The sequence below is a fragment of the Corythoichthys intestinalis genome, unplaced genomic scaffold (assembly GCF_030265065.1).
Source record: "Corythoichthys intestinalis isolate RoL2023-P3 unplaced genomic scaffold, ASM3026506v1 HiC_scaffold_23, whole genome shotgun sequence".
NCBI classification, from domain to species: Eukaryota; Metazoa; Chordata; class Actinopteri; order Syngnathiformes; family Syngnathidae; genus Corythoichthys; species Corythoichthys intestinalis.
The window spans coordinates 4,316,555-4,330,442 of NW_026651592.1; the positions used below are offsets into that span (position 1 = coordinate 4,316,555).

General features: G+C 38.0%; 1 protein-coding gene across 4 annotated transcripts in view; it reads left to right on the top strand.

Moving 5' to 3' along the window:
• Positions 1-11,292, top strand: part of LOC130911225 (amyloid beta precursor like protein 2-like) — a 189,358-nt gene extending 178,066 nt beyond the window's left edge. For all 4 annotated transcript variants that reach the window (XM_057829052.1, XM_057829054.1, XM_057829055.1 and 1 more), the window contains 2 exons: positions 6,807-6,962; positions 8,811-11,292. In XM_057829052.1, the coding sequence (XP_057685035.1) occupies positions 6,807-6,962; positions 8,811-8,912 (258 nt within the window). In that variant the 3' untranslated portion in view covers positions 8,913-11,292. The remainder of the gene's footprint in view (positions 1-6,806; positions 6,963-8,810) is intronic.
• Positions 11,293-13,888: the final 2,596 nt, after the last annotated feature.

The window sequence follows — 13,888 nt, forward strand, 5'->3', positions numbered from 1 at the left end:
CATTTCCATCAAAGTCAATGCATTGACTTTAAAATGAATTTATCTTATTTCCCAACCGATTTCTAAAATGTTATCATCAATTTCAAAGCAGCCACTATTTACTTATTGGCGACACTAGACGTTCAATCCACAATCATTCGCTACCACCCTCCTGTTTCAAATGGATTTGGATGTCTAGTAGTGATACTCATTCGCGATTGGACGTCTGTCAACATCTAAGGAAGACGAGCGTGCGTAGTTGGTGGCCATCTTGGGTAGGGTGACCAACGGTTGGAAACTAGATCACAAAAAGTAAATACTGGTATGATATTTCTTAGTACTCCCTGATATCAGTGTCATAGCATCCACTATTTACATCGTGTGCCATTGACGACGCTAGACGTTCAATCCATGAAGCGGGAGGAATGGCAACGAATGTTCATTCACTTCCACCCTGCCGCTTTAAATAGATTGGACGTCTACTAGTGATAAAATCATTGGTGGGATGGTTTTAATATCAATGCATTGCCTTTAATGGGAATGGTAAATGGTGTTATACTTATACAGGGTTTTCCCTAGGAAATTGCTTCATACTAGGGCTGTCAAATGATTAAAATTTTTAATCGAGTGAATTACAGCTTAAAAATTAATTAATCGTAATTAATCACAATTCAAACCATCCATAAAATATGCCATATTTTTCTGTAAATTATTGTTTGAATGGAAAGATAAGACACAAGACGGATACGGTATATAAATTCAACATACGGTACATAAGTACTGTATTTGTTTATTAGTAGTTCTTAAAAGATAAATGTTAGTACAAGTTATAGAAATTTTATATTAAAACCCCTATTAATGTTTTCGTTTTATTAAGATTTGTAAAATTTTCAATCAAAAAATAAACTAGTAGCTCGCCATTGTTGATGTCATTACACCATGGTCACTCCCCAAATCCATAAAATCATTTGGACCCAAGCGCCAGCAGAGGGCGCCAAACAACAAAAAAACAAGTAACAGGCGGACATTACACTGCTGTCATTTTCATCTGAGCGGGGCATGTGCGTTAATTGCGTCAAATATTTTAATGTGATTAATTTAAAAAATTAATTACCGCTCGTTAACGCAATAATTTTGACAGCCCTTATTAAAAACCCTCTTAATGTTTTCGTTTTATTAAAATTTGTAAAATTTTCAATAAAAAAATAAACTAGTAGCTCGCCATTGTTGATGTCAATAATTACACACTCACTCATGGTACTAACCCATAAAATCAGTTGGACCCAAGCGCCAGCAGAGGGAGCCAAACACCAAAAAACAAGTAACAAGCGGACATTACACTGTACTGTCATTTTAGTCTGTTTGAGCGGGGCATGTGCGTTAATTGCGTCAAATATTTTAACGTGATTAATTTAAAAAATTAATTACCGCCCATTAACGCAATAATTTTGACAGCCCTACTTCATACCATGACTAATGAGAATTTTTTTTAAACAACATTTTGTTTTTTTCAAGAAGAACCATAACACATGGGTTTTCCCATTGGCAGTGTATCAAATACTTGTTCTCCCCACTGTATCTATTTGAAATGTTTCATTAGCCAGGCTAATGAAATATTTCGAAAAGTGACAGTCTACATTTACGATGGCGTATTGGGGCCAAATAAAATATAAACAAATAACATGACTATGAGATTAAATTTGCTATGAGGGGGAAAAAAGTTTTATTACGCATGGGTAATGTAACTGTAAACCGCTACGCACTTTACGTGCATGTACCTTAGCTGGGAGTTATGACGAAGCATTAACATAAATCATTCTATGAATAATAATTTGACGTAGATGAGGCAAGGGAAAAAAAGTGTAACTTTACCACGAAAATGAATGTAGAATTAATAGTAAGAGGATAAAAATCGTATCGTCACATAGGGGTAATGAGGCTGAATAAGCAGCTACGCACTTCACGTAGTGCTTTGCCGCCCCCATAAAATCAACAATATTGAAAGCATCTTGTGTTTTAGAATCGGTTTAACAAACTCATCTACGTCAAATTATAATCAGTAAAAGGGTTCATACTAGGGGTGTGCCATCTTAGGCACCCCACGATTCGATTCGATTACGATTCAGGGTGCTACGATTCGATTTTTTTTAACTATGATCACGCTATTGACGGTGATCACGGTTATCACGATTATCCCGATTATCGGTGCATCGTACAGTACTGATTAATAAAGTAGCCAAACAAATTTATGTCGATTATTTATTTAAAATATCCTTATGATTCAACAGGAAAGATGGAAACATGCTCATATAACAAAAGCTGCCCTTAAGCTGCTTTTTTTATTTATTTATTTTTTTACAAGAGTCCAAAAACATTAACCATTTGAAAGGGAGTCCCGGTACTTATTTCTCTCAACAATACAATAAAATTTACACTGGTGGAATGAATTCCACATTTTCTGGACACAAACAAAGTGTCTTTAGAAATAAGACTTCTTTTAACCAATATACTTTATTTTCACAGTGTTACCTCCCTTGTGTAACTTTTAGAGTGACAGAAGGAAATCACAACTGCTCTTGACACCGCCACACACGCACTCATTACAGCGCGGGCACTTTCTTCTCTCCCTCGCTCTCCCGCAAAAACAGATTTCTGTACTATTTCGCATGTTTGTAGTGTTACCGCTGTACTTAATCATGGTTTTACACGTTCTGCATATAAAATACACGTTAGCGAATTAGCTAATTAGCTTAGCGCTCGGCGCTAACTATTAACATCTCAAAAACAACACCAATAAAGACTAAACAGTACTATAGGGTTCGTGTACTCACCTCTTATAGACGCACACGGGTCTTAGCAACACACTCAGGACATTTTTCAATTGAAATGCCTTAAAGCTACTGCTGGACATCTGAAAGACAAGGAGCAACGAACTATCTCTTCCCCTGTCGCTCTAAAAAATAACTTGCGCTTCTGTACCTTCCTGTCTCATAAACAAATTTATTTTCCAGTCTTTTAAAAAGGAGTAAATCTACTTCCCGGTAACTGGGAGCATCCATCATAACGTTGTGCGTGCGTCCGTTAACGGTGTCCGGGCGGCAGACGTGTCTTGAATTTCGTTCTGCGTCGAGCGGCTGTCATAAAATTATGAGTGAAAAACATCGTTTTTGAACATTTATGAATCGTAACCGAATCGTAACGTGTCGAATCGCGATGCATGTAATAATCGATTTTTTGGAACTCCTCTAGTTCATACTTATGCTTCGACGTAGCTCTCTGCATCTCTTTTTCTTTATTTGGCCCTAATATGCACTACATTACCACAACAATAATAGAACAAATGCTATGCTAGGAGACGACGATTCAGGTAAAACACACGGCAAAAAAAACCTAAACGTCATGTCAATGTCAATATTAAGGTAGTTTTCACAGGTTTAAACCAGAATTACATTCATTAACTTGAAATACCTTTCTGTGGATTTTTCTCCGGACTTCGCTCTAACATAGTCAGACTCACATCACACTTGCAACAGGAAAACCGATGTGATTTTCAAAATAAAGCAAACCATTTGTATTTGACGTGCTATTTCAGATGACTTCTGGCAAATAGTGCGCAAATAATGAGCTATAGATATTCATTTAGACGTATTGTTAAATTATACAAATTATAAATTAGAATGTATCTAAAAAAAAAAAAACATCTCATTTGCAAGGCGTGGCAGCTTTTATTTTGGTGTAGCGGTGCGCCACAATCTTTTATCTCTAGGGGAAACCCTGGAATGTCACCTGAGGGCAGAAATGTTGGTAGGGGCGAAAGGTCTTTTCATGCTTGTGCCATGAGTTGAAATGACTATCAGGAGTTGACGTACAATCTGCTTGAAGTGGCAGGGCTAGCAGCGAATGAATGATCTGCCACTTCATAAAGATTGGACATCTATTAGTGATTAACTCATTGGGGGGTGGTTTTAATGTCAATACAGTGACTTTGATGGGTATGTCGCCTCATGGCGGCCATGTTGGAAGGGGCAATTAAAGGTCTTTTAATGCTTCTGCCATAAATTGAAATATCTATCACTAGTAGATGTCCAATCTGTTCGATTGGGGAGGTAAGCAGTGGAGGAACGTTCGTTCAATCGCTGCCAGCCCTCCCACTTAAATGCATTGGACGTCTACTAGTGATGAACTCATTGGCAGGGTGGTTTTAATGAGAATGCATTGACTTAGGAATGTCGCCTCAAGGCAGCCATGTTGGTGGGGGTGGGGGTGGGGGGGCCATTAAAGGTCTGTTAATGCTTCAGCCGTAAATTTAAATTAGTTTATCGCTAGTAGAAGTTCAATCCGTTTGGAGTGTTGGCAGCGATTGAACGAACAGTCACTCCCTCTACTAGTGATGAACTGTTGAAAGTGGCTTTAATGTCAATCCATGGATTTTAATGGAGTCGTCACCTCAGCGCGGCCGAGTTGGTTTGAATTGAAATAACTATGTTTATCGCTAGTAGATATCCAATCCATTTGAAGCGACAGGGTGGCAGCGAATGAACGTTCGTTCAGTGGTTGCCAACCCTCGCACTTAAATGGATTGGACGTCTAGTATGATCAAATAATTGGTGGGACAGTCCATCTTGGCCAGTAGAAGAACAAATTTTTAAAACTCATTGCCTGCCATTGACAGCGCTAGGCGTCTAATCTGTTTGAAGCGGGAGGCACGGCTGCCACCCTCCCATCTTAGAAAAGGATTGGACCTCTACTAGTGATAAACTCATTGGTGGGAGGGTGCTTCTTACATCTTAACAGCACTGGTATTAGTATTGGCATTTCAAAAACGGCCGGTTGACTTTTTATTTTATTTTTTAAATTTTGACTTCAGAGGTTCTAAGGTGATTAAAAAAAATTGCAAATCATGCGTCATAATAATCATAAAGGAACAAAAATGACTTTTTTGGCATTTTTTTCATTATGAGTCTTCTTATTTTCGACTAGAGGCGTCCGGGTTTGTGCATGGGTGCATGTGTGTTTCATGAATGGAATGCGCACCTGACTCGCGTCACGTGATGCCACATATGATAATGTCATATGTGTTCGATGGCATGACTGAGACGTGTAATTTATGCACGGCAACAGGTGGCCCTTCCAGCTCGAATGCATTTTGACGCATCAGTGGCACTAAAACTGCCAGCCCTCACATTTGAAAAATTCAACAACACCAAAAGACACAAATATAAAAATGCTTAATACTATAAACCCATGAGAGGAAAAAACATGAAATATTAAAATACAGAAATACTATGAGAAGAATTGCTGAGTATTACAATACTGAATAATTACAACATATATGAGGGAAAATCCACATATATTATGAAATGAATTAATGTATATTAAATGACACTTAAACACTATTGAGGAAAAATTACTAAAATGTGGGTATAGTTTAGTAAACTGTGGGTACAGATTACTAAACTGTGGGTACAGGTAAGTAAACTGGGGGTACAGTTTAGTCTAGTGTGGGTATAGATTACTAAACTGTGAGTACAAGTTAGTAAACTGTGGGTACAGTTTAGTAAACTGGCGGTACAATTAGTAAACTGCGGGTACAGATGACGAAACTGTGGATATAGTTTAGTAAACTGTAGGTACAGATTATTAAACTGTGGGTACAGGTTAGTAAACTGGAGGTACTGTTTAATCTAGTGTGGGTATAGATGAATAAACTGTGGATACACATTAGTATACTGGGGATTCAGTTTAGTAAACTGGGGATACAATCTAGTAAACTGTGGGAACAGATTACTAAACTGTGGGTACAGGTTAGTAAACTGGGGGTACAGTTTAGTCTAGTGTGGGTACAAATTACTAAACTGTTGGTACAGGTTAGTAAACTGGGGGTAGTTTAGTCTGTTGTGGTATAGATTACTAAACTGTGGGTAAAAGTTAGTAAAATGTGGGTACAGTTTAGTATAATGTGGGTACAGTTTAGTAAACTGGGGGTACAATTTCGTAAACTGGGGGTACAGATTACTAAACTGTACCCACATTTACAGATTTACAGATTACTTAACTGTACCCTCAGTTTACTAAACAGTACCTACAGTTTAGTAAACTTGGGTAAGGTTAAGTCAACAGTGGGTACAGATTACTACACTGTCGGTACAGATTAGTAAACTGTGGTTACAGTTTAGTAAACTGGGGATAAAGTTTAGCCAACCGTGGGTACAGATTACTAAACTCGGTACAGTTTAGTAAACTGTGGGTACAATATATTAAACTATGGGTACACCCACAGATTACTAAACTGTGGGTACAGATTACCTATGAAAAATATTCTTTCTCTACCCTGGCACCCAGCGGGCTCCGTACTAATAACCAAGCTAATTTTACAGGCTATTCAGCATATTCAAAATCCTTTTTCTTATCCTAAAAATTCAAACTGTTTAGTAAACTGGGGGTACAATTTAGTCAACCATAGGTACAGATTACTGAACTATGGGTACAGTTTAGTAATTTGTGGGTACAATTAGTAAATTTTGGGTACAGATTACCTATGTAAAATTTATTTTTATACCCTGGCACTCGGGGGGCTCCATTGAAAATTGCCCCAGTAAAACTAACAAAATAGTAATAGATAAAATTGTAAAACTACTAAAAATGATACCTCTAACTAACCATTTTACAGGCTATTCAGTATATTCAAGATTTTTTTTTCTGATCCTAAAAAATCCAAATGTCTACAATATTCACTTGTAAAAAGTCAAACATCTTTTAAAATTATTTTCTTGATGAAATTGACCCCATTGCCACACTGCTCATAGCGCTTTTGTCGCCCCCTTCAGGAGACCTACAGACCTCTTGGCGAGGACTTCAGCTTCGGCAGCAACATTCTTATCGGCCTGCTGGTGATCGCTGTCGCCATAGCGACAGTGATCGTGATCAGCCTGGTGCTGCTGCGGAAGCGCCAGTACGGCACCATCAGCCACGGCATCGTGGAGGTACGTCACGCAACCAGTGTTGGTAATCTTACTTTAAGTCATTAATTACAGTTACAAATTACTTCTCCCAAAAAGTAGTAACTCAGTTACCTCAATGTAAGAGTAATTAGTTACTTGGCAAAGTAACTGGTGTTACTTTCCATGGTTTTTTTTTTCATTCCAAAAACAACAACAACATGAAAACAGGTCACACAATGTGAAGTTCAAAGGGTTTTTGGCTTAATTGGCCCTCGCCCAATTCTTTACCCTAAACTTAACTAGACACAGGGATATAGCGATAACTAGATAGTAACCTTTGCTATGTTTGGAAGTCATTTAATGTTGTGAATCAACCGTTAAAGTTGTTAAAATTGCTCCTGTTATTGCATTAGTTCCCTTTTGTATACTTTCGAAATGTGAAAGTTTTAAAACTGTTTTATCATTTAAAGGGATTCTTGATCTTAAAGACAAGTAATTCTTAAATGATAAATGTTAGTAGTAGTTATAATAATTTGAAATTAAAACCCCTCTTTATGTTTTCGTTTTAATAAGATTTGTAAAATTATTTTAAGTGATAGGTGGCCATTCTTGTTGACGTCGCAGTGCGGTGACGTCACCGGCCCGCTGCCGAACTTCCAGCGTGTCACTCGTTAGCTACCCCAACATGTCGTCGGTTCTGCCCTTCAAATTTAAACCAGAGCGGAAAAGTGAAGAGCAGGACAGCACTGTCGGTCGTTCACGAGACGAGCAGCAAAGGCAAAATGCAGACCAGCAAATACCTGATACGACAAGAGTTAGGGAAAACTGGGGATGTACTTTAGGCAAATGCGTCTCAATGACAACGGAGCGAGAGAGCTGTTGAGAACGGTTAGCAGATCTTCAAGGTGAGCTATTGCGTGATCAAACTTAGTCCTATATAATTATGTAGATTGTTAGCAACCAGAGATGTTGTGTGCTTTACATACAGTACAGGCCAAAAGTTTGAACACACCTTGTCATTCGTGCATTTTTATTTTCATGACTGTTGACATTACAAACTCTCACTGAGGTAATAAAACTATGAATGCACACCTGTGATAGTCAGGGTCAGAGTCGTGTCGTGGCTGACTGTCCTTATTAACAGGGGCGCTGCCAGGGATTTTGGGCCCCACCACCAGTGCTGGTGGACACACACACGTTTAGAGTATCAACTACGTAATTTCCTGCATTTTGGTGAATCTTTACTCACTAATTTGTACATTTTCTGCATTAATTTAAGATGAAAATATATTTAAGTAATGATACAGCGTATAGAGCAATAATGAATAGACTGATATCGTCTATAAGAAATGTACTGAAGGCATCAAAAAGTTGCTTTGGTAAAAAAAAAAAAAAAATTTTCAATGAAAGAAAAAAAAATTTGAAAAATAAAATTGCCCTCCCCTAATATAAATATATATATTTTTTAATGAAAATTATATGCAAAGCAAATGACCGTCTAAGGTGCTAGTCACATGATCTGTTCGAAAAATAATTTTGACCCATTATAAAAATGTTTTTTTGTTCATTTCATTCATTTTTGTTGCTGTTGTATTGCTTTTAAATTTTTATATATATATATAGGAAAGTTAATTACATGCAATGACACTTGTTGGCCACCGGGGGGGGGCTGCCCCCCCTTAAAATCCGCTTATGCTCAAAACCTGGAACACTGGCTGTGAATGCCGTGGGTTCCCTGCCATTGACGTCTAGCGCTGTGAGCTAACATGGACATCATTCTAACGAAAGATTTTTAGTAGCAATTTCTTGGTTCCTGTTTTTTCAATCCGCGAGTACTTTAAACTATGTCTTCAAAATCAGATGACATCATTATTTTTGTGTGTGTGTCAGGTGGACCCCATGTTGACGCCCGAAGAGCGCCACCTCAACAAAATGCAAAACCACGGCTACGAGAACCCCACCTACAAATACCTGGAGCAGATGCAGATCTAAACCTGAGGGGGGCGCCGCCCACTGCTGCGTACTACTGACAAATAATTCCATAACAAAATGATGATAACACGATGAGCTCATTTGCATACACGCAAAAACAACCCTTCTACTATTGTACAATAGTGCGCTTATTTTATTTTTTCCTTTATTTTTATTTTTCACTTTTGTTATCTCATCATTTCCATTACCTTGGATCAAAGATGTATCACATTTATGATTTTTTTTTTTTTTGAAAATTTTTTTAGATGTGAATCAAATGCTTCTTTTCATGTTTTTACGACGGAACTGAGGCCGCCATTTTTTGTTTTTCCCCTTCAATGGTTCGATTGTATGTGAAGGTTCTTTGCAGCAATATAGCAGTGTTCCCACCAATTTTTGAGGGGAAAAAAATAAAAATTGACAGGAATTTTTGAAATGTTGACTATCGTGCGCTAGCATAAATTATAAACCAATTATGTAAACGAAGAGTCTTACAAAAATCTACAGTCTTGAAATGCAGTTTTTAACTCTTTGAATGCCATTGACGGTGCTAAGCGCTGTCAGCCCTTCAGGTTCAAAAAGAATGGACGTCTACTAGTGGTAAACTAAGGAGGATGATCGGACGCCACAGGATTGGACGTCTAGCCCCGTAAATGGCACTGAAAGAGTTAACGAACACAAAAATACAATGCGATTCAGTACAATGGTAAAGAACTGTTTCCGCCTGGTGGCCCGCTAGGCTTATAAAGTACACTGAAAAAGACAAACACTATTGAAAATGGATGTCAAGATGATATAATAGAAATGTATTTCTACATTTCAAATGTTATTAACTCATTCACTACTGTTGACGGCGATAGATGTCCAATTTATTTCAAGTAGGAGGAATCGTTAGATCGTCAATGGCGCTGAATGAGCTAACAAGGTTTGCCACACTACCAACTTTTGTTGAATGTAAGATGGAATGTTCTATTTTGGACTGTTAGGGGATGAAGTATTGTTAGGTTTTTTTTTTTCCCCATCTTAAACTTAACCCTTTATAGGGCAAGTGACTATTTAAATAAATTGAACTTAAACATTTTTTTTTCAATTGTTGATCATAACTAATTTTTACATGTATTTTTCTATATTTTTGCATAAATACAATTATAAATTCTTGCATGTTAATATAAACATAATTAACACTAGAAGTCCCTGAGAATTCTGGTACTCCTACTAGTCCCAAACAATGACCAATATGGCCTCTCCCCCAGAAATCCCAGAGGGGGAGAAAATGACCCAAGTGCTTTTGAATTGGCAAGTCATTGCTGGACAGACAACCGCCGTTCATATGGAAATGCAACCACTAGACATACATTAACTTCAGGCACAATGACCACAATCCATGCTCCATGCCCCTGATTAAGTCCTTCTAAAGTATAGACACAATTCCTGCTTTACACTCAAATTGCAGTTCTAAAACGTTTTTTTTTTTTCCTTCAAAACAATGTACACATTTGGGCCATTTTTTCTGTCGTTGTGTGTGGAGTATAGGAGAAGTGAATTAAAAAGTGTAAAAAGTGTCAAACTTCAAAAATAAATGTAGCGTGACTTGAACTGACACAAACTATCACGAGTCACGGAGGAGAGGCCAAATCTGCCATTGCTAGGAAATATTAGTGTTTGTCTTGGGAAAGGCCAAGTCGGCCTCTGCTGGGTTTTTTAGTGTTAATGACATTAAAATGTTGATTTTTTAAAATTTATTAGAATTATTTTTCTATGTCATATTGAGCTCATTGGCATCCATTGACAGTGCTCGACAAAGTCAGCCCTCCCAGTCAAAATGGCTTGGACGTCAAACGCCGACAATGGCAGCCAATGAGCTCCATCAGTGCCCTATAAAGGGTTAACACCCCCTCCCCCAACCATTTTAAAAAGTGGTACCTTCCCGCAAAAACAAAGCATGTATCTCAACATAAAAATGTACATATACAGATATTTACAAAACAACCTCCATTTTCGTCCCCAAAATTCCAAATTGTCATGAAATATGAACTAAAATCTCATTTTGCCGTCTTTGTATAGTCGTTGTTACAATCAAAGCTTTTTCTTTCAGGAGGACTTTTTTCTGTGCTGGTGTGCATTGTTCTGATACATAAGATGATATTTTAAATATATATTCTTTTTCTATTTGTTCCTCGTCCTGTGACAGTACTGCACCCACCCCTCCCCTTAAAAAAAACAGCTTCAGTCTTGTAACTATAAATGCCTGTTTGACTGTGTGGCAAGACAACACACACATGCGGCTAATACTGTATATGCTGTATTTGGTTTGTATTATTTGTCATCGGAGAGTGGCGTTAACAAGCTTATTTCTGGTTAAGGGGAGGACATGTCAATAAAGTCACCACTTACAGTCCAATGTGTGGTCTTTTCCTGTACAAACTAGAGAAAGTAGTCTTCTGCCTAAGCAGGCAAACTCAAAGCACTGCCATATTTCTTATCAACAATCCTTGATAGCAGGTCTTCAGAGAGCTCTTTAGACGGAACCATGATGCACATAAGACAATGCTTCTTATCAAGACATTTCTTACCAGCTGTGTGCTTGATAGTGGACAGGGCAGCTTTAAACCACTCATCAGGGATTGGGCACACACCTGTCTTAAATTGTTTGGTAAAAATTGGTTTCAATTGCTCTTTAAGTCTCCTCAGGCAGAAGGTTCACTTATTTTTCCCCCATCTGTCATGGTTTTCATGCTATCCTCATTCAAATATGAAAAGCTATACATGTTTGAGTGGTTTTAGTTAACGTAGGCAGTTTTTTCATCTGTGTGATTTTGACAAATATGAGATCCATTTACAGTGGGGCAAATAAGTATTTAGTCAACCACTAATTGTGCAATTTCTCCCACTTGAAAATATCAGAGGGGCCTGTAATTGTCAACATGAGTAAACCTCAACCATGAGAGACAGAATGTGGAAAAAAAACAGAAAATCATATTGTTTGATATTTAAAGAATTTATTTGCAAATCATGGTGGAAAATAAGTATCTGGTCAATACCAAACGTTCATCTCAATACTTTGTTATGTACCCTTTGTTGGCAATAACGGAGGCCAAACATTTTCTGTCTCTCTTCACAAGCTTTTCACACACTGTTGCTGGTATTTTGGCCCATTCCTCCATGCAGATCTCTTCTAGAGCAGTGATGTTTTGGGGCTGTCGTTGGGCAACACGGATGTTCAACTCCCTCTTCACCCCGTGGCGTCAAAATGATAATAAGAACGGTGAGCAAAAATCCCAGAACCACACGGGGGGACCTAGTGAATGACCTACAGAGAGCTGGGACCACAGTTACAAAGGCTACTATCAGTAACACAATGCGCCGCCAAGGACTCAAATCCTGCACTGCCAGACGTGTCCCCCTGCTGAAGAAAGCACGCGTCCAGGCCCGTCTGCGGGTCACTAGAGAGCATTTGGATGATCTAGAAGAGGACTGGGAGAATGTCTTATGGTCAGATGAAACCAAAATAGAACTTTTTGGTAGAAAAACAGATTCTCGTGTTTGGAGGAGAAAGAATATTGAATTGCATCCGAGTAACACCATACACACTGTGAAGCATGGGGGTGGAAACATCATGCTTTGGGGCTGTTTTTCTGCAAAGGGACCAGGACGACTGATCTGTGTAAAGGAAAGAATGAATGGGGCCATGTATCAAGAGATTTTGAGTGAAAATCTTCCATCAGCAAGGGCATTGCAGATGAGACGTGGAGATGAAACACACAGCCAGGGCAACAAATATTTAAGGTCCTGGAGTGGCCTAGCCAGTCTCCAGATCACAACCCCATAGAAAATCTGTGGAGGGAGTTGAAAGTCTGTGTTGCCCAACAAACAGCCCCAAAACATCACTGCTCTAGAGGAGATCTGCATGGAGGAATGGGCCAAAATACCAGCAACAGTGTGTGAAAAGCTTGTGAAGAGTTACAGAAAACGTTTGGCCTCCGTTATTGCCAACAAAGGGTACATAACAAAGTATTGCGATGAACTTTTGGTATTGACCAAAAACTTAATTTCCACCATGATTTGCAAATAAATTCTTTAAAAATAAAACAATGTGATTTTCTGTTTTTTTTTCCCACATTCTGTCTCTCATGGTTAAGGTTTACTCATGTTAACAATTACAGGTCTCTGTAATATTTTCAAGTGGGAGAACTTGCTCAATTAGTGGTTGACTAAATACTTATTTGCCCCACTGTATGGTGATTTTATGCAGAAATGTGAGGAATTCCAAAAGGTTCAGATACTTTTTCATCCCACTTTAGTTGAGTTAAATGTGTTTTTTTGGCTTTTTTTTATTAAACTGTTAGTCGTTAGCTTCTTTTTTATTGGCTACGGCTTTTAGCATATTATCAAAATAATTAATGTGAGCCATGAATGTAGTGGTTTGAAGGGAGATAGCTTCCAAATGTTTACAATAGTTGGTTTATAGTTAAAATTATATTGTTTAATGTTTACGAAGATGAACACCTTAAACGGTTTGTGAATGTTGACTATATATTTGTATGTTATTCACTAGATACTAATTGTGTGTACATGCATGTATGCACACCTGCACATGAGTGCAAAAAAGTATTACATTTCATCTCCTGTGCGCTCTAACCGGAGCCTCTGTAGTGGTCAACACATCTGAGCCAACTAGTCACAAGTACAATATTCCACATTTTCTTTCGTATTTCTACAATATTTTCGTAATGTTTGGTATGTTAAATTAGTATTTTCTTGCCCATATTTATTGTTGTGCACTTTTAACTGATTTGATAGTGTTTTTAAATGTAGCATCCTTTGCAAATACTGCGGTTAGGTTTTGGGTTGTGCTAAGTACGGTGATCCCTCGTTTTTCGCTGTTAATGGGGACCAGAACCTGCTGGGATAAGTGAAAAACCACGAAGTAGCACCCCCCACACCTCCATTTTTTTAAATTATTTTTTTTCAATGTGTTTATTCATTCTTATTCAAGT